General features: G+C 36.3%; 1 protein-coding gene across 1 annotated transcript in view; it reads right to left on the minus strand.

Moving 5' to 3' along the window:
- Positions 1-21,548, minus strand: part of PLS1 (plastin 1) — a 46,188-nt gene that overhangs the window by 16,255 nt on the left and 8,385 nt on the right. Inside the window, exons 2-4 of the mRNA XM_062005790.1 lie at positions 6,895-7,003; positions 3,395-3,558; positions 2,025-2,154 (exon numbers count right to left, since the gene is read on the minus strand). Coding sequence (XP_061861774.1) covers positions 2,025-2,154; positions 3,395-3,558; positions 6,895-6,964 — 364 coding nt within the window. The 5' untranslated portion in view covers positions 6,965-7,003. The remainder of the gene's footprint in view (positions 1-2,024; positions 2,155-3,394; positions 3,559-6,894; positions 7,004-21,548) is intronic.

The raw sequence follows: 21,548 nt of genomic DNA on the forward strand, positions 1-21,548 counted from the left end.
CTGGCAGTATTTTTGAGACTATCATGTATTTAGCTTTCAGAATCTTAAAAAGTTTAGTATCTCAGTTTTAAATGTTTTTGCATTTAGAGCAGAATTCATAACTGTGTATCGAAAAATGCTTATTCAGACTGCAGTCAATCAAGTATCCAAACAGTACAGGTAGTATTCACCTCACTTAGAATCATAGAATCATTATGGCTGGAAAAGACGTTTAAGCTCATGGAGTCCAACCTCTAACCTAACAATGCCCAGCCCATCATTAAACCATGTCCCTCAGCACCTCATCTATGCATCTTTTAAAGGGATGGTGATCTAATGTTCAATCTAAACCTCCACTGGTGCAACTTGAGCCCATTTCCTCGTGTTTTGTCATTCATTACTAAAGAGAAGAGACTGATCTCCACCTCACTAACCTCCTGTCGGGTAGTTGTAGAGAGTGATAATGTCTCCTCTCAGTCTCCTTTAGGCTAAAGATACCCAGCTCCTTTGACCACTCCTCATCAGGCTTGTTCTCAAGATTCTTCACCAACTTCATTTCCATCCCTGAACATGCTCCAGAATCTCAACGTCCTTCTTGTAGTGAGGGGCCCAAAACTGAAGCTAGTGTTTGAGGTGCGGCCTCACCAGCACCAAGTACATGGGGATAATCACTTCCTTGGTCCTGCTGGTCTCACTATTTCTGATACAGGATGCTATTGGCCTTCTTGGCCACTTGGGCACACTGCTGGCTCATTTTCAGACAGCTGCCGATTAATACCCTCAAGTTCTTTTCTGTGGGACAGCATTCCAGCCACTCTATCCCAAGCCTGTCACGTTGCATGGAGTTGTTGTGACCCAAGTGCAGGACCTGGCACTTGGTCTTGTTGAACCTCATACAATCAGCCTCAGCCCATCACTTCAGCCTGTCCATGTCCCTCTGAAGGACCTTCCTGCCCTCAAGCAGATCTACGCACCTGCCCAGCTTCGTATCATCTGTGAACTTACTCGGGGTGCACTTGATACTTTCAGCTACATCACTGATAAAGATATTCAACAGAACAGGCCCCAATACTGAGCCGTGGGGAACATCACTAGTGACTGGCCACCAACTGTATTTAACCCCATTCACTATGACTATCTGGTCCCAGCCATCAGGCAGTTTTCAACGCATCATAGAGTAGGTCCATCCAAGCCATGGGCAGCCAGTTTCTGCAGGAGGATGCTGTGAGAGACTTACTTCAAAAAACATACAAGACAGGTACCTACCACTAAATTGATTACACTTCTTTCATTATCAGTGGGAAGAAAAGTGAAATTCTACTGCACACTTCATCTCATCATAAACTAGATGACTGAAAAGGGTGGGTCAGATGAATTGCTCTTTAGTGAAGTCAGATTCCTTCCACCAAAAATAAAAGGGAATCTGAAAAATCAGGTCTGATGGTGTCACCTCTACAGGAATTCTTTGAGATGGAATATATCCCCTTCTTTGAAGATACAGCAACTGCAGTTGGTACTACACGGATAATACCAAGAGAGAAGGTATTACCATCTTTCACTAACTGACGTGAGTCTTCCTCACATATAGGTTCTTAATACACTTCTGGAACCATAGCATATCCCAAATTCAATCAATCAAAAAAGTTACAATATTGCTTATTGCAGTATGATCCTGGAAGGTGGTTAACATTTTGACTAGGACCTGCAATGCAATATGGCACAATTACCAATGAAATGACATGCAGCAAGGGGAGACAGAAAGAAACAGAGATCAAATATTAATAGTAACTTCCAAGTATGTGATAGGCTATGCATAATTCATATGGGAGTGAGCAACTCTCTAATGGCACAAAGGCAGTTGAGGAGACCCTTCCACCCAGAAAGGCTATGTGAGGTTTATTTTTTGGGTTTTTTTTTTCATTTTAGTGAGCACTGTGGAAATGAAAATGAGAATTCATTTTAATCTGTCCAGTTTTTCCCTTCACCTGTAGTTCAAATTTAGTCTTCCTCCCTGCTAAATCTATTCTTGGATAATTATTTCTTACCTGAATATGAGTGCTGTGTCCCCTCACTGGATATTGCTGATGTTCCTCCAATTGCTGTAATACCTTTCTTTTTGTTTATTGATTTTCGGAAAGATTTGCTGACATCTTTACTTTTCAATTCCTGAATTATCTGGAATTTAAAGAAAAAAATAAAAGAGTGTTTTGTTATAGATCATAACTAGGTGTTAATAACTAGGTGTTAATTCATTTCAGTACTCTAGAGTCAGAAGTTAATCTCTCTCTTTGGAATTTACATTGACTTCTGTTTTGAACAATAAGTTTACTGTATGGATAAAACTAGTTTAAATACCTTCATGAAACTTGCATACCAGGTATCTAATACAATATTTCTCAAGAGCTACTTTTATTAAGCCATGCTATGTAAAAAAGTAGACATTGAACAATCTACACATTTTTCCTAAAATGTTTGGCAAACTGAAGAAAACAACTAAAGATATACATACTTTCAATGACTAAAGCGTATTTCTGCTTCATATGCTTTACAGTCAAAGGTTACTACATGACAGTTATATATGCTTTTAAGCAAGTCGATACAATTTCCCAAGTACCTGCAATGTAAATTACATTGAATAACCTGATACATCCTAGATTTGCCCAAATACTGTAGAAGTCTCAAAACTGACAATGAATTCTATGTAACAGATATGGTTCAATACTTGGATGCAAATATTTGCATCTCACCTATAAAACACTGCAAATTCAAATAACGGGAAGAAATATCAGTAATTATTTCAACAATTATTTCAGCCTGCTGCAAGTAGCATCAGTACTCTAAATTCACAGCAAAACCAAATCATCCAAACACACAAACCAATATGCTGAAAATTTTTTGCTTCTCTTAAATAAAGCCTACTAGTGAGTGATCCTCATTAAAAAAGTCTAAACCTTTCAAATGTGTTCACTAGAAGTAAAAGACTGTACATCACTCCAGTAAAAAATAGGCTTTAGTACAGAGATTAAGCATAGGAGTGCCCACATTAGTTCATCACTAAGAGAATTCAGAGGCTGGTACCTAATTATCTGCTCTTTTTTAATGGCTAAGGGCTGACCCAGCAGTTCCAAAATATGTAATCCATCCCCTCATTTTTGAATAAATAGAAAGTAGGTCTGATTGAAACTACTGTGGTCTCACATGCTGCCCAAAACAAATCTACTTAATTAAATAGGAGAGTGAAATATAAAAACTGGAAATGAATGATATAGGGCATTGTAAACTGTCACAGAAAACATTCTCATTCTCTACATATCAGTTGTTTGTTTCAAAACAGTTGTACAGCTTAATTCAGTTTTCTATCCTAGTTCACAACAGATACCAAACAGTAGAGAAACATCCACAGGGAGCGTCTTACAGAGACAAATTCTTCAAAGTTGATTCTCCCATCCTTATTGGTATCTGTAACTACAATGATTTTTTCTACAATCTCCCGGACTTTGTAACCAGGCAAGGGCAGACTTGCTTCTTTAAATAGATCCTGAAGCTCATAATCGCTGACATATCCACTGTTGTCAATATCTGTAAAACAAAAGCACAAGTTGTTTTTATACTTTACGTGTAAAGAATCAAGTATCTGGTAAGAATAAATAAAGTATGAGAAATATAGTTCTAGTAGATAAGTATTTTTTTTCTGACACACATAAGTAAGCCTGAAGGAATACTTGTGAATTAGAGGCACAACTGGCTAGGATTTACGCCATCTTGTTATGTATTTTCTCTGGAACTCTTATAATCCCAAAGTGTAGCTATACCAAGATGTCAAATCCGTAAATAACAAAGTTTAAGCTGTTCCTAAATCTCCTAATAAAATTTTCTATAAACCTTCAATTGAAAGGGAGATCAATTATTATATTCTTACTGTATGTATCACATCGTTTACAGTCAGTAACTCAAATCTGATGCATTAGCAAAACACACTTACACAAGAAAACCTACTTACACAAGAACTCTGCCTGACTTTGCATTTTGTTTCTTATCCTAGTATCTGATAGACATTTTCTGTTCTTCAGAATTTTTGATGTGGTTAGGCTTATCTGTGAAAAATAAATCTGGGATGATTTATATCTGTTTATTACAAGTGACCTTTCTTAATCTATTAACTAGCTGTGTTGGGAGCAATTTGTACTGCCATCTTCACTTACATGTCATGAATAGCCATGTACATCAAAGAATGAGAATACTTCTTTCTACAAGAGTTACAGTATAGATCGACAATTGCAGAAAGAAATGAAAGGCTGTATCACATGAAGTAAGGAAAATTCAGTATCGTTTGTGTTACAATAAATAATAACACAGCAGTACAGAGGAAGTCATAAAAATATTCTTTGCATTTCTACCTGAGGCCAATCTGCATGCAGAAAGCTGTCTTTAATTCTTGTCTTAGTATAATAAAGCACCATTTTACAAACTCAGAATATGATTTATCCAATGTAATGCATAAATGAATCAAGCATATGAACTGTTCCTATTTTTTTATACCTATATCTACTTCCAGATATATATGTACATATATATCTTTACAAGCAGAATTTGAGAATGTACATTAAAATAGCCCTACCTGTAGTGTAATATCTATGCAATGGAGAGAAGTATTTTTAAGAGTAGAAAAGCTATATTCTATACACAGTATAGATGAAATTCAATCAAATAGAAGAAATCATATCCACCATAACTAGTGCAGGATATAATACATGCAATTTTATATATTTAATGCTAATATTTTCCATGTATGACAACAATTTTCAGTCTCATTATTAAAGCTCTTGAAAAATAGGAATTTATAGTATTTTCACACTTCTATGAATGATGCATTTAAGAGAACGTCACAAGTAACACAATGAGTCAGAAACAGAAGATTACGTGTCCATTTTTCTGACTTGTTAATGTGCTCCCACTTTTGGGTTTTTTCAATAAATAGCTAAGATCTCTCTCCATATTGTCTTTAGTATCTCAACTCAGACAGTAATGCCAGAGTGGATGAATATGCATCACATTACAGAAGGGCAAGCTGAGAAACATGATTTCATCTTCACCCACAATTGATTGCTATACAGCAATTTACCTGTAATCCATACTACACTACATAGCTTCCGCACTAGGAAGCTTCTATAGCTTATGACAGCCACATTCCACTGCTGACCAAAGGCTAAAAACATCTGTTAAAAAAAAATATCTCTTTTTGTGTTTTCAGTACTACCAGCAATTCACAAATCACTACATGGACAAACTTTGTCTGCACATGTATTCATCTATCCACTGTCTGGCTTGCAGACATGTAACAACATATATAGTAACAAGAATGGTCTAAAAAACAGAGAACATGCTCACAAGCTCACTCAGACTATGAGCTATTTTCTTTCTCTAGGTTCATCTTTCACTGAGGGTAAGTTTCCATGATGACAGAGTTAAATACATGCCTTTTTTCCTCAGTTTACTGATACAGCTGCAAGCAATTTATCCATACAGAGAAAGGAAATCTAAAATTAAAAAAAAAATCTGACAATTCTTCGCTTTTATATTTTACAGCAAGTATAATGCAATAAGGAAGAAAATGCTTTTCACTGAGTAACACAGACATTTCTTAGAACAGAAGCATGAAAACAAGCAGAAAGGAAAGCGAAAAAAAAAAGGAACGCAGATGGTGAAAAGCAAACAAATTGAAAAGCTTATCAGATACCACCAGAGTGACTATCCTAGCACCTCCCAGTACATAGATACATGTATGGAGTGGTCTTCTCTTTTGCCTGTCTTTCCAGTTCCTACAGGATATAGACTTCTCGAGCTACAGACTGTGTTAAGACAACAGTTTAATCACAACTCACGAATTACCTTCCATGGATATATCTTATTCCTTTAGCATTTCTATTCTTCTTTGGTCTCAACAACATCTCAAATCAATGGGTTCATGATTTTAGTATTTTTTACAAAGAAAAAATATTTACTTTTATTTTAAGCATTCTGACTCTCTACTGGGAATCATATCATACCTGTACTGACAGAAACTGAATAATTCCCTTTTCACCATTTCCATACTACTCCTTGTCTTACAGAGCCCTATCATATAGCTTCCCAAGAGTCTCTTTACCAAGCTAGAGTCTCCCAGTAGCTAAGACTTCGTGCCTAAAGCAATGCTGTTCCCCCAAACACAAATATGCTTGTTTGATTTTCTGAGCTGCAGTTACACATCAGTCCCTCAGAACTGCAGCAAATAAGAAATAAAGCAGACATGAACTTTAACACTCATAACAGTACTGAAATCTGAACATCAGGTTTAGTTACTATATAATTTCTAACTCATTCTGTTTATTCTGATTAATCTGCAAAGATTGTCAAGCATACAAAAGTGTACAGTTATTTATTAACATCAGCTAGCAACAAAAGAAAGATCAAAAACTCCAAGTTTAGCTTTAAATCTAAAATCCGAACCAATAAACAGTAAGAAAATACATTAGTGTAGCAAAGCATGCAAGTAAAGCCAAAACAAATAGTCAGTAATTTAACAAGAAAATACATTTATTAATTGATCTTTAATCAATTTTTTTTTTAATCTAAAGAGTTCAAGACTGAATTTTGAGATCTACCATGCTGCATATACAATGGCACAAATAATGCAACTGCCTAGCAAGAAAATATCTCCATTTTCATTGCTGAAGTTGAAAGGACTGAACAAACACACAGTTTCAGTGAAAATAAACAGGTTTATGTAAACATTCTTATTTTCTTATGAAATCACTGTCAACATAGTGGAAAATAGAGCCCTATCAAAACAAGTGATCCATAAAAACTTCTTCCATAAATCCTACACAGCTTTGCAATGTTAATGGCATCCTTATTATTTTCCTATGCAAAACATACCTATTTTGCTGAACGCTTCCCTTAGTTCTTCAAGTTCTTCACGAGAGATAGTAGTTATATTGTTTTCCATCTTCAGACAGCAAGAGATCTTGTCTGCAATCGCTCACACCTAATAATAACAATCAGGAAATATATAAGGCTTTGATTCAAAGAATACACTAATACAAGTTACTGTTACTTTCAATACAAGGTACCATACCTGAATGACATCTGAGGGCCTGGCACACTTAAAACATTACAAACAAGACTTGAAAAGTACATCAATTCCTTTCACAAACATCTAAAGTGCACCTAGTAATTCTTTTGATTCTAACAGTGACCAAGAATTCACAATAGTAGCACCTGTTTTCATAACCTTGGTGTTTTCATTTGCATAAAATAAGCACTGACCAACAATCAACCTCCATTGCTTGGGTAGTTTTCTAACATTAAAATCATTGCCTTAGATTTAAATACTTTTTAGGAAAATTAATTTCTGTGTGCAATGAAATACCATTGTCGTTCAGTGCTTAGTGCTAAGATCTAGTAGTGCAAAGCACTGAGCAGTCCAGGATTTGCAGAGCACTAAACCTCAGTGGGACACTTTTAAATATCTGCTTACAATCAGTGGGTAAACACTGATGAGCCTTTCCACAGCTTCTGCAGAAGTTACCGCCTCCTGACCTTCACCCCACTCTTCTGACAAGCCTATTGTCTGGTAACACTGTCAAAGAGCTAAACAAAGGGTTTTACGAAGCACAAAGACTGGAGTCTCAATGTCAATCTGCTTTCTCCACCCAATTCCATAAAAAGCATAACAAAACCAAAGGCAGTTTCATGAGGGCTGATAAACTCCAATGACAGATTCCTGCCCATTTCCTCTTCCCAAAGCTTTACTACAACATGATGACTCAGACTCTTACTAGAAGTGCAAATCACACACAATTGTCTCAATGCATAAGCTTATATTTGCACTTGCCATTTTCCACTGCACCCATGCCATCGCTGCACACAAAGCCAACCTACAGCAGTGCTTGGCTGCGGACAGCACCATTTGTTACAGGTGGTGCTGTGCCTACCGCAAAGCTCTGCCTTAGCTATAATTTTATAAGCCAAAATAGCAAAAATACACCTTAGGTAAGTATTTTGATCAAAGTTGTCTCATACTTGTGTATGTTTTCCCTTCTGGTTTAGTTGGTTCTGGTTCTTTGGTTTTGCTTTAGAGAAGAAAAACATTCCTGTACTGGATGGTTATTATTTGGTCATAATGATTACATTCAGATCTTCTATATGCAGCTGCTTCTCACCCGAAAATCATGCATATCCATCAAACTGTACTGTTGTCCACTGGGGAAACCTGAATTCAAAAACTGGTTTTACCATTGCCCTGCTGGATGTCCTTGGGCAAGGCTATACCTTTGTATGTCCTGACCACAGGTTACAAACCTTCCTGATGCAGGGACTGCCCCATAACTATATGTTTGCACTATCACAGAATCACAGAATGGCAGGAGTTGGAAGGGATCATTAGAGACCACCTAGTCCACTCCCTCTAGCCCCGCCAAAACAGGTCCACCCAGACCAGGTCATTCAGGAAAGTGTCCAGGCAGATTTTGAAAACCTCCAGAGATGGAGACTCTACACTTTTCCTGGGTGACCGTGCCAGGGCTTCCTCACCCTTACAGTAAAGAAGTTTTTCCTTAAGTAAAAGTGAAATTAAGTGGAACTTTTTGTGTTCCAGATTTTGTCCATTACCCCTTGTCCCGTCACTGGACACTACAGAAAAAAGTGTTGCCCCATCCCCTTGACATATATCTTTCAAATACTTTTAAGTATTAATGAGGTCTTCCCTCAGTCTCCTCTTCTCCAGGCTGAACAGTCCCATATCCCATAGCCTTTCCTCATAAGAAAGATGCTCCAGGATCCCTCTGTTGTGCCCAAGGAGTGCATACAATTCTGCTGATTTGAGTTACATCTACTCTACTGTGAAAACAGTTTTAATACAAGATAAATTAACTGTGGTCAACCACAGACAGATGCACTATTTCCTCACTACATTAATCACCAAAGTGTCTCCTGGTTTCAGAACTTCAATGGTGACATCACTGCTGGAGGTCATTTCACTGTGAGATAACCATATCTGTGTTTAGTGAAGGCAAAGCCCAGCATATTCTACAGCTTGGTAGAACATTTGTTTATTAGAAACTGTCTCAGGTCTCCCTACCTATCTATGAAAGGAGACCCAATGAAAAGTATAGCACAACCTATTGCTTTGCATGGCATTCACAGGTTCCCTCACTTTCCTTGGACAGGGAAAAGCACAGGGTCAGTCTTTCTTCTGTTACACAAAGTGTAAAAGATAGAGGGGAAATTTGTTTTTAACATAGGTCAGGATGTTCTGCATCTCAGGAACTAGGTAAATGTTAACCTGGATACATATTCAACTGTTGACGAGTGCAACATAACTATGGAAGACATAGGGAGGACTTTTGATGAAACCAGACAAAATTGATCAGAGAATGAATTTTCAGAGCTCCTTTTAGGGGCAACACTCATGAACAACCACCAGAGACCACCAAAAACCCTCTTGCAGTATGCACAGTAGACCTTTAGTATGACACAGCAACTTTATAATAATATGTAAAACTTTGTTCTTATTCCACTATATGAGTAGTCACACACACATGTTGTATTAATCATTTTGTCTGTGAGTGCAGCATGAAAAGCCCCATTAGTGCACCTGATTTGTGGAACTACCATTGAGCACCTGGGCTGGTGCAAACCTTAAATAAACCAGCAATGTCTATCAAGTGAGTAATAACTGGCAAGTTGCACACCAGGTAACAAATTTGCTTTTTCACAGAATCATGGAATGGTAGGGGTTGGAAGGGACCTTTAGAGATCATCTAGTCCAACCCCCCTGCTGCCTCCAGTTACATAAAAGTGGGGATTCACACTGTACTCAATGTCTAAGGCTGTCAATATTCTAATGTCCTCCTATTTACACACTATTTTTCAAGAGAAAAAGAAGACATGATACAACTTGTCAGAAAAAAACAAAACCAAAAACCAACCAAGACAAAGACCATTTGGATTAAAAAATGACTTGCAAACACTACATTGTTAGGAAACAGTTATGCACCATATTTGAATATATGTTGGAAAACATGTCACTAGATGGAGATTCAGTTAGTCAGAAATTAGAACTTGACCAGGATACTGAGACTGATAATTTCACTCAAACCTACCAATCCAAAGGTATTTATTATGGCATTCCTTTTTTTGAACCTGGAATAAGATACTTTGTCATTTACATTAATATCGTATATAAATAAGAGTTAAGTGAAAAACATGTCTTTTTAGAGATCTTTAACTGTGTTCAATAGGATGGTTCAGATTCCATCAACAGCATTGTCATAAACGCAAAGTAGGTTTTTACCTTGGTATTTCTAACACAGTAGGCAATGGGATAATCTTTTTACTACTGATTTTGTTGCTACTAAGAGAACTCTGTATGGGAGAGAATAAACTATCTTATACTATAAAGTATTTGCTAAGAGTTCTTTATTTGTCTGCTATTTAAAAATACTCTGCAGGAAGTGCTGGAAAAGTCTCTAGAGATGATAAACAAATGCCAAACAAGGTATCCTAGGTGTAACTAAACCTATGAGGTATTCTACATGTAGCATAACGATATGAGCACTGTTCATCAGCTAGCAGTGAGTAGCTTCCAACTTCTTTCAAACATTATTTTTACATTAAAAAAAGCAACTACTTGTTCAAAATACCATAAAATACCATGACTTGGGTTGAAAGGACAAGTTTTTGCCTTTTGGGTATTTTTTAATATTTGAGGGTTATGTTTTGAAGTTTGTGCTTATCTGAAACCAAAAGAGTTACATATTTCCTTCAAAAATAAAATTATTTGGAGGTTAAGATTATCATATAACCAACTTCAATGGAGGTCAGGGGTTTAAGGAAAACAAGTAACATGAAATCTGGTGAAACCTTCAAAGACAGCAAATGTATTGCCATAAGCATTTATTTACACTTACACTGCTATGTAAGAGAGAAAAAACAAGTCGTCACTGTCGAAAAATATTTCTGCTTCTTTTAAGGCAGTAGTTCACTTTTTTTTACATGGTGTTATGTAAAGTTTCCACAGTAATTTAGTTTTCTTCCATGATGCCATAAAAAAAGAGCTCTTAACAGTGGGTTATTCTAATGAGATCTTGTTTATTTCCCTTGGGTTAGTATTTCCTATGTCTTAACTGGGACTATTTCCGTGGGTCACACAAATATGGCCTTGAGTGTGGGTGGCGAGTTAAGTCTTCTACCTTCGTGTCACTCAATCTTATGTAAGTACTAAAATCCTACTCACCCATTTTGCTAAGCTTACTAGCAGCATGCATGAGTCTGCAGACTCAAAATAAATAAATAAATAAAAACAACACACACATAAAATATGTGTTCAGGAAAGACAACCTTACACACAGATATTTCTGGAAGTGCAAATACCTTGACTGGAAACCTGAGATGGCAATTAAAAAGAAAGAAATAATTAATTGGGGGGGGAAAGGAGAAATAAAGCATTTAAATCCAAACTACTAAGAAAATTTAAAGGACTGTGAAATTACAAAAAAAAAAAAAAAAAATAGAGACAGTCCTCTAAAGCACAGAAACAGCAGGTCAAAACATCAGTGAAATATTTAGCCGTGCAGGTGCAGAAGACAATCACTTCTGTCATCCTGTAAATGTTTTTAACTGTTTACCATTGCCATGAGTCAATTTTTATCAAAAACAATTTCTGTAAAGTTGCAAGGCAATTAGTTTCAGTCCTCGCTTTTTATGACTTATAACTTAATTTTCCATAATATTCTGTTTCAGAATATAGCAACCTTTGAATTCCAAAATGTCTATTATTTCAATAACACAGATGAAACATCTGTTCTTGAATGAAGCAGACTGCTCTAAAGAGATAGTCTTAAATACCATATTATATAATTACAGAGTAAATTAGCTGGTCAATTAAATGGCAGAAATGCTGTAACCATGGTTCTGGCATTCATGATAAGTCTAGTTTGAGCAGAGACAACACCCAAGCCAGTCAGATATTTCAGACAATTTCAATATAGAAACAGGGACCTTCTATCTAAGCTAATAAAAACCTTGCACATGCAAGTAAATCACCACCCAAGATGACTCAGTCCACAGGCAATTCTGGACAGATTTACCATTAAGCCTACAAAGGTACATCTCTGTTGGAACTGTGACTACCTGCCGAAAGATATGTTCATTTACAGAGAACACATATCTCTCTATTCTGGTAGTGTTCCTATGGCACTTAGTTTCTATGTAGTCTATGCTGACATGAAATAATCTTCTGCCCCAGTACAGGGTAGATAAACACTGGTTCTATGCTGAGATGCTGTCCTTGATCCTCTTTTCAGTCCTTGTCAGTATGCTTAATGTGAACTGACAATATTAATCTAACCCTAAGCTTGCCTTTTACACTTGGAAGGCTTTTTGTGTCTAGAGAAAATTCACTGAAATCTCCTGGAAATATCCCACATTCAACATTAATACAGACACACCACTGAGTTATTCGTTTGTGGAAGAATATTTGTGGCTGAACAACTGCAAAGGATAAAGTGAGCCAGCCACAAACTAGCTCCTGCTGCTTCTTTTTCACCTGATAGCAAAGCAGTCAGAAAAATCAGAACAGCTAAATGGCAATCAAACCCAATAGTTTTTCCCATCCCTGCGATTTCTTTTCCAGCTCTTCATTTAAAATTCTACTTGCCTTGTTTTCAAGCAGCAGCTGCTTACACAACAACAATGGACATTACAAATGCTGACTCAAGAGCTTATTTTCTTTTGTTGCTATTCTTTTTGTCTGGCATTAGAGACACACCTCCTCTGTCTCTGCTGCAAATACCACTCTACTGCCTCATCATCCTCAAAATCTGTTTTTTCTATTGACAGCCAAGCTAGCATAATTCTCAAAGACAAATTTTGCTTCAATATTAATAACCAGCTGGTTATTAGTATGCACTATCTACAAATACAAAACATGAAAATTCTGCTTCTCTTATTGGGCTTTCAATCAAACTGCTATAGATTACAATGAAAAAAACCCCAAAACTACGAAACCCATAGTTTAACCTGTAGCATTCCTAGTTTTTCTGCCATTCTTCAAGCCAATAGCTTTCACACACCATTTGTCTGTCTTAAACCTTTTCATTTAAACCACTGAGAGCTTAAGACATACAGAAGGAACTTTAAAACAGGGATATACATCAAATGTTCTCTTTAGTCAGTAAGGAGTGAAGAGAAAATGCTACTGTATTTTAACTTAGGAAATGGTAATTAAACATTAGTGAAAGACTTGCATATAATAAAAATATAAGCAATGGAACTGCCAGGGATATACAAAATTTTATCTTTATATGAAAGCACACAGAGTTTTCCGATATCTTTCAAGAAGATAAAACTGCCCAAGCTTATCTGCTCTATTTGGTTTTCTCTCACCTCACACTGAAAAATCTTTTTGCTTATGTCAAGATTATTTCTGCTCCCCAAATACAAAAATGATTAGGGGTCAACTAAATCAATCCTTCAAAAATGTGGAAGGACAAATTTTAGGTGTTTCACTGGTGGCCTGTAATAAAACAGCAGTGGAGATGAGCTTTTTTTTAAAAAAAAAAAAAACAAAACAACTAACTGGAGATTGACTATTTTCTCTTACTATGGCCTTTTAATCTTCATTTAAAAAATGAATAATCAAAGGGTTCCATCACTTCATTTTTTTTTTTATTATTATTATAGTTTTCACTGGTATAGGACATGGAAACATAGCTTATGTTTCTCATACCAGTGAAAAAGCTGCAGGAGATGTTAACAGCAAAGAAATGTACTTCATGTTATCCAAAGTGAAAGAACTCTTGACTGTGAAATACAGTCATAGAATTACAGACCCACAGGTTGAAAAAGACCTCAAGGATCATCTGGTCCAACCTTTCTTGGCAAAAGCATAGTCTAGACAAGATAACCCACACCCTGTTCAGCCAAATCTTAAGTATCCAATCTTGGGGAACACATCACTTCGCTGGGGAGATTATTCAAATGGCTGGTCCAATTTGAAAGTAACTTATACCCATTACCTCTCATCTTTTCCATAAGGCTCCTTGCAAAAAGGGAATTACCACCTTCTTTGTAGACGCCCTTTAAATACTGGAACATGGTGCTAAGGTCTACCCGCAACCTTTTTTTTCCCAAGCCTCAACAAACCCAGTTGTCTCAGCCTTCCCTAATATGGCAGGCTTCCTTGTCCTTTGATGACCTTTGTGGTTCTTCTCTGGACCCTCTCCAATCTGCCCACAACTTTGTCATATCGTGGGAACACAGTATTCCACGTGTGGCCAGTCCACTAAACATAGAAGAAAGATTCTAATACATGTGTAGAATAACAAGCACTGAGTCTTTTAAAGAAAGAAGATACAAAAATAGATCCATTCCTAAAAAAGAAAAGAGGATGCTTTATAAACCTTTTAAATAGAAGAGTACCAAAAGTTCAAAGTAATTAGCTATATAAACATACACACTTGTGTGTGTGTGTGTGTGTATATATATATATAAATATTTTAAAAGAAATTGCAGATGCTGAAGCACATGTCAAATTTTTGAAAGGAGAGGCAGGGTATAATTATAGTATCAGGCACAGTTGTTAAAAGTGTAGTGTGAAGCTGGAAGTTCTCTGAATATCATACAGTCACTCTGAAATTTCAGTACCTGAGAGTGTCAGAGAGTTTGTGCCCATGAAATATGCACCTCTTGTAAGGAGAACTAGAAGTTTTACAGTGAATTTAATTATTCACTCTAGAATTTATTCGACATCGTACAGTAATTCCAGTGAATAATAAAACAAACATTTTCCACTATGCCTTTAAGATATATATAGGTGACTCAAGAATAAACAGTAAAACAATAAGATACCTGACTGTTAACACTGGTCATATGCCTGATCTGACTTCACTTACTATCCTTTAAGTAATTTTAGGAGGCTTAAATCAGGATGGAGAACAGTAACAAAGGAGACACATGTTTACTTTAGAAAGATACCTTTTAATCCCACAAAATGCCTCCAGCTTCCTTTGGCTGCTGAGTATACAGAACAGCCATGCAAATTCATCAACAGTATCAGTTTCACATAGTTTCCTTCACATGCATCATTCACGAGGATCTCAGACTGTGCTTTGTATAGTTGCATTCAGCACTCCAAATAACCATCAATGGAAACCTTACCTATGCCAGAAGGACTACTTCTAGGAAGGGAATTTTGAAAAAATGCTGTTGCATCCGGTGCTCAAAGAAATACCTTTCCTGAAACATTCTGGAAACACAACTTGTTTACAATTTAGCTACACAAACCCTTCAGGCTGAATTTTCCCAAACTGATTATCTCAGATCATGTCCAATCTATTCTGGTTTGGTTAATCAGTTATTATTCTAGGAGTTCTACAAGTTTCATCTGTCTCCAGGACAAGCCTGGGAGTGTCTTATCCCCTGTTCTGGAACAAATATGGGAAATCTGTCTACCCCATATCCACAGGTAAAGCTATGCCTGCTCGTAGACCATTAACCCATACGTTGCCTGATTTATACAACTCAGAAAAATCCTACTTGAACCTGTTGTGCCAACAATTCTTTGAGCCTGTACTCTTGCTTTCCCTTCACATTAAGTGTGCTGCAGGCTAGAATGGGAGGTAGTATGCAAGAATTCACCTCTTACTCCTTGCAGCTGCGGAGAGCCACAGCTCCTTCCCCTTCAGTTCCAAAGACCAAGGGGAAAAGTAGTGAAATGAAGTCCAGTCTTTCAAATCTCACAACAGATTACAGGTCACTGCTCCTTCATCTCATTTGCTTTAATATACCAAGTTGTGGTATTAATGATTGTGTCACCAAGAGCAAATCTGAAATATTGAGATTCTCTGTTAAACCAGAAGGCTGAGGTGATATATGTCCATACCACTAGCCCCCCAGAGCTGTGTGCATGAGTCATTACTTTCTAACTGTATTTTATGATGTTTACATACACAATCATTCACAACATACTGCTTGTGGTTAGACCACTTCTGCAAGGAAAATAGAAGAGCAAGGATGTTTATTTTTGTATTTCTGCAATGCAGTGCAGCCTGGGCTCCCTACCTGTTAGTAAACCATTTCTAGGTGAAAAATATATGCACAAAGCTGCTTCCATGCAACAGGTAACTTTTCATTAGGACATGAGAATACAAGGGAAAATGGTATTGGAAATACAGAAACAAGATTTTTCTCATATCTCTCAATAAGAAACTACTATTTCCAAACACAAAGTCAAATTTGTTTGAAAAAAAACATATCCCTTAACCTGAAGCAAAAAGACTTAACATTTTACTCAATGAAAACTTCAATACTAAGTATTCTGAACTACGTGCATATTTTATGATATTTAAATATCAGCTTTCCAATAAATTAGGGAATACAGAATCAAAGTATACAATCTAGAATACTAAGCAGTTGTGCCATAACAAATACCAAATTAATGGACACAGAAATATAGTTTCCCTACATTATCTCTAACATGGCTAAATTCAAAGAACTCAGATCCAAAGTAAAGGGTGGATATAGTGAATCAACCCTTGGTTTTGTTATGCACAACCTTTGCCTTGGTGAAAGTTAAATAACAGTACGTACATGGTATCTAAGCTCTGTCAAGAGAGGTTCAGACACATAAGGAAAATGAAAGCACAGAAGGAATTTCAATATACTCAAACCATAAACCTTAATTACCTTTTTTATGCTATCTCAACATCATGTCCTAAATGAACTACTGAAAAACTTCAGAACCAAACAGCTCAAGTACAAAGCAGCTGCAAAGACAGTCCTTCACAGGGAGATAGAAGCTCTTGTTTAGTGCTACAATAGAAATTCAATTGGTAGTGTAAACAAAAAGGTTCCTCAAGGTCTCAATTCCACAGCTCATTACACACATGCTAAATTACAGACATACTTTCTAATATTTTGATTTTACAATAAGAAATTCTTGCATCCAGCAATAAAACCTGTATGCAATTGATGGCATATAAGGATAGGAAAGAATAAGCAAAAAGAGTGTCTGGAAAAGTGGAACTGGGAGATGAGCTCTTGCTCATCCCTTTGCTGAACAAATCCTAGAACAACTATCTCCTCTGGTCTATTAAAAAACATATAACTGTAGAACCCACTAGGATTGTAACAGATGTAATCTTTCTGGGTGTGGTACTAACATTCTCAATGTAAATCATTTTAGGGCTGATTCAGCTTCCACCATACTGTCCAGAGCCTAGAATATTTTTTTACATTGTACTGATAGTGAAAACCAGTGCCCACAAAGGAAATCCACAAGTCCTGGTATAAAACTCTTGAAACTTGCAGCTTATTTCTGAGAGCTGTGTGGCCTTACACTCAAGACTCATTTTCACCTCTGTCATTCAGATACATAACAGAGTTACAAACAAGTCTGCTTCTATTCACAGATAAAGTCACATTTATTTGTAATGAAGAATTTTATTCACGTTAAGCATGTTTTCCTTAGACATCTCACAAACACTATTAATCTTGCCCACTACAACTCAAAATAATAATGGTAACAGAAGTGAAACATTTTTCATCCAAGAATTTGAAGTTGGGCTTTTGAATAGAAATTAAAAATTTAAAAGGACTGTTTTGAAAGCAAAAATCTTGCTTTTCCATCTTACATATGGCAACATCCGCATTCAAATAATCCATGATTGCAGAGCTATATTCAAATTAATTAGCAAGGTATTAACAGTTAGGATAGGGTTCAGAACAGATTAAGGTGACTTTGTGGAAAAAAATTTACAAGCATAAACACCACAATGTTTACACTGGTCCAGGAAGCATTTGACTGAGCCTTGAACAGAAACCAGACTTATCTTTCTTTCAACAAGTACAATCAACTTAATATAGTTCAATTTTTTATGACCTTTCTTATCTCATTCTCAATAGCAATATAATTTGCCCTCTGGATGGATCATCTGATATTCTCCAAAAATCAGTTCATTATACTGAAAACTATGTCTTGTACTGACTAATCATTTGGCTTCCTTGCACACAAGTGTACAAGACACTTCACCCTCCTGGAGAAATTCTGCAAGCTCCCATCAAGCATCTCTTCTGCTCCTCCTGTTCTGCAACCCTAACCTTTGCCTCACTGACCTTGTTCCCATATCCCACTCAACCTATATGAATGTATTAGCTTGCATATCACTTCTCAATACATCAATACCCTAACGAGACAAACACCCTTGTCTCTGGAAGGGCAGGGTTGGCAAGGATCATGCTTTCCAATTAGCATTAGAAGCTGGTGCCTCAGACACTGTCACCAGAGGCAAGGAAAAAACATGCGCAGAAACAACACTGCAGCCATCACAGCACAGAGTGTCAAATCCAGAAATTGTGGCAAGATGAATATCTACTAAGGCCAAACCATCATAGCAGCTTTACCATGTAAATACACATTAAATGGAAAAAGTATCATTAACATACAGAAAAGTGTATGAGAAACTAGGAAACAGTTTGTCATAAACTCCATTTGATTATCAGTCACAGCTCATATTATTATTCCAAACTTGGTTTCTCTGTGACATTTCAATACAGCAAATCACAGTAAGATATAAATGGAAAAGGCTACATTAATAAAAGCAAGTTCATTCAAGCACTCCATCTTCAAGACATTCTTTTGTGCCTAGGCTGACATTACATATCAGGTTTACAACTGCAAAGGGAGAGAGTTAAAAGACACACCAGCAGATGATACTTAATCTCTTTCTCTACCCGGCTTTATGCATACATAGCTTTTGTCAGCACGCAACTACAATGATAAATTAAAAATACATTATTTTATAGGAAATTTCCATAGATTCACTGATATATATTTAGATTAGAAAACAAATCTTGACATTCTTATTGAAACATTTGCATCAGTAAAGAGTTTCATCTGCACATACAGCAAAATTCATGCTCAGAGCTCACAATGTGTTGACATGATTCGACAGAGGGGCTTTCTGGGTGTTCCAGTACTCTATAAATACGATTCACAACTTGGGGTTAATGCTTTAATTATTCTTGAACTTCTTTATTAAACTATGGCACTTCCAGCAAATTACTAAACAGAAAAGATAACCAGAAGCAACAGTCATAATCCCAGCTTTTCAAAAACAAGCACAAGTCAGTCCCTAACCAACTAAAAGAAATAAAAATAATAAAATGTCGAAGGTTTTTAAAATTACTTATATGGAATGATAGCTGTTTTCAGATACTTCACATTATTCTCTAACTTTTAAAGCTTTGCTCTGTAGCTGGAAGTCCTGGAAATTTGTTTTAAAATGAAGCATGCTCACATAATTTCTTAACTCCACAAACTGTGATTTTTGAAAGTATCTTAAATTTTCATGGAAAGTTCAGTCAAATTATGAGGCCTGGTGATACTTCAGAAGTCACTGACTCAACCACCTTCTGATCTGCCTCTAAATTACCATTTAAATAGTACATTTCAAAAGTGATAGTGCTATTAAGGTCAAGTAGTTGCAATGTTATCTCCATCTCATTACTTCCAGTAAGGAAACAGAAGCAATCAGGAACATACAACAAATAGCACAGCTTTTCACTATCTGCTAGCTTCTTGTACATAAATTGTTATTATCAATTTCATAGCCACAAGTCTGCTGCTAGAAGCAAATTAGTTTGACATTTTATGAGCTTTACAGTTTTTCAGTTTGTTGGATTTTGCATTCCATCTACTACAATCAAGGAGCACTCACATTCAACTGTTTAATCTATCAGAATATCACTGATATTTTACAAATTTCTTTTGCAGGGCTGCTAGTTTTTACCTCAAGCCTCCATTTCTTCCAGATCCAGTGCTGCTTGAGAAGTAGGACATACTGTACTTGGTGCTTTTGCTAAGGAATTTATCATTCTATGGCACTTGTAACTTCAGAAAAGTATCTTTTTCTTAAGCCTAGTGGAACAGTGTGAACCATATTTCTCTCTCCAAGCATGAAAATAATGTTTAGTTAGCACGTAACTTAAAAAGCAAAACAATGAAGAAAGCTATCAGGGAGAGGCAAAAGGGAAGTGAGACCTTAAAACAGTGCAACTGTAACATTCTAGAAACCTAGTGCCTTTATCTTTCTGCCTGCTTTCCCTCTGGCAGTCTCAAGTTAGAAACTAGCTTGCTACAAAACTCCAGCAGAGTGCAACATGCTCACTCTTACTAATGAACTAAGTTTTAAGGTCATTCCAGAAGTTAATCATGTGAAGATCATTAAGAATAACAATAGCAATTTAAATTCATTCTTCTGCCCTCAGCAATTCAACTTACATCCACAAGGTCCAGCTTATTGCAATTACTAAATAGTACCAGACAGTTGTGTGTTGCCAGGTAATTTTTCAGTTTTCACTAATTATCAGATGGCCGTATGGCCCTCTGTCACCTGCTAATTCCTCATTCAACTCCTCATGGTTCAAAAGATTATTAGAAGATTAGACTGATCAGCTACTATACTACAAGCAAGCCAGGATTTTCTGTCATGGAAAATTCATAGGTTATTTTTGTTTTTCCTGTTTTCATTGGTCAAGCTAGACGAAAAAGGAGGGTCTTCTACAATACATGGCAAAAACAATTGGCAGTATTTCAAAACCATTCAGTCTCTGCAGAGTGCACAGATGCTTAAGTAACTACTTGCCAGTTTACAGCCTTAACGAGTGATGTTTGCTAAGTGTTGAGGATAAAAGGAGCACTTAGTAAATCTGAGTTACTAAATAGAGTACTGTTTGTAGCTTCTCAAGTAGAAGACTATCTGAGGCACACAAAGTTCATTTGCTGGTACTGCAGCTCTTAATTAGGTCAGAAGAAGACATCTACAATTGTTGCCAACTGTCATTTTTAATCATAATTCAAACAGGAAAAATAAAGACATCTCTGAGCAAATTTTTTAAATTAAATTATGGAAAACCTCAGCCTTAGGATTCACATGATTGGAAGATAGCTTTCATTTAAGATTATAAAAGTGTTTCTGATGCTTAGGAGAAAACTTTGCCATCTTTCTTACAAATATCAGAAATCAAATTTTTAAAAAAACTTTATAAAAGTCTTGGGCTTAGACAAATTCTCTGATTACTTTCCTTTTAAATAGATTGAGCCAGCAACATAAGCAGACATCCCTAAGCATTTACATCATCCATTGCAAGCATGCAAAAAAAGAATTTTAAGAAAATTATTTTTAATATAAAATATAGTCAGACTACTAAAACAATTAATATCTGATTAATATATAAATTAATATCGCTAAGAAGAGAAGACTGAGAGGGGATCTCATTAATATTTACAAGTATATAAATTGTGGATGTCAGAAGGTTCAGACATCCTATTTTTCTATTGTACCTAGCAACAGGACAAGAGGTAATGGGATGAAGCTGGAACACAAAAAGTTCCATTTAAATGCTCTTCCAAAATTGCTAGGTAACAATTCAAAGTCTTCCAAACCATGACAGGTCAAAGTAAAATATTAATATTTCTTACACCACTTGTAAGTTATGACACTTGGTAGGACTTTGAGAGCTTATTTCCA

The sequence above is a fragment of the Colius striatus genome, chromosome 12 (genome assembly GCF_028858725.1).
Source record: "Colius striatus isolate bColStr4 chromosome 12, bColStr4.1.hap1, whole genome shotgun sequence".
In the NCBI taxonomy this organism is placed as follows: Eukaryota; Metazoa; Chordata; class Aves; order Coliiformes; family Coliidae; genus Colius; species Colius striatus.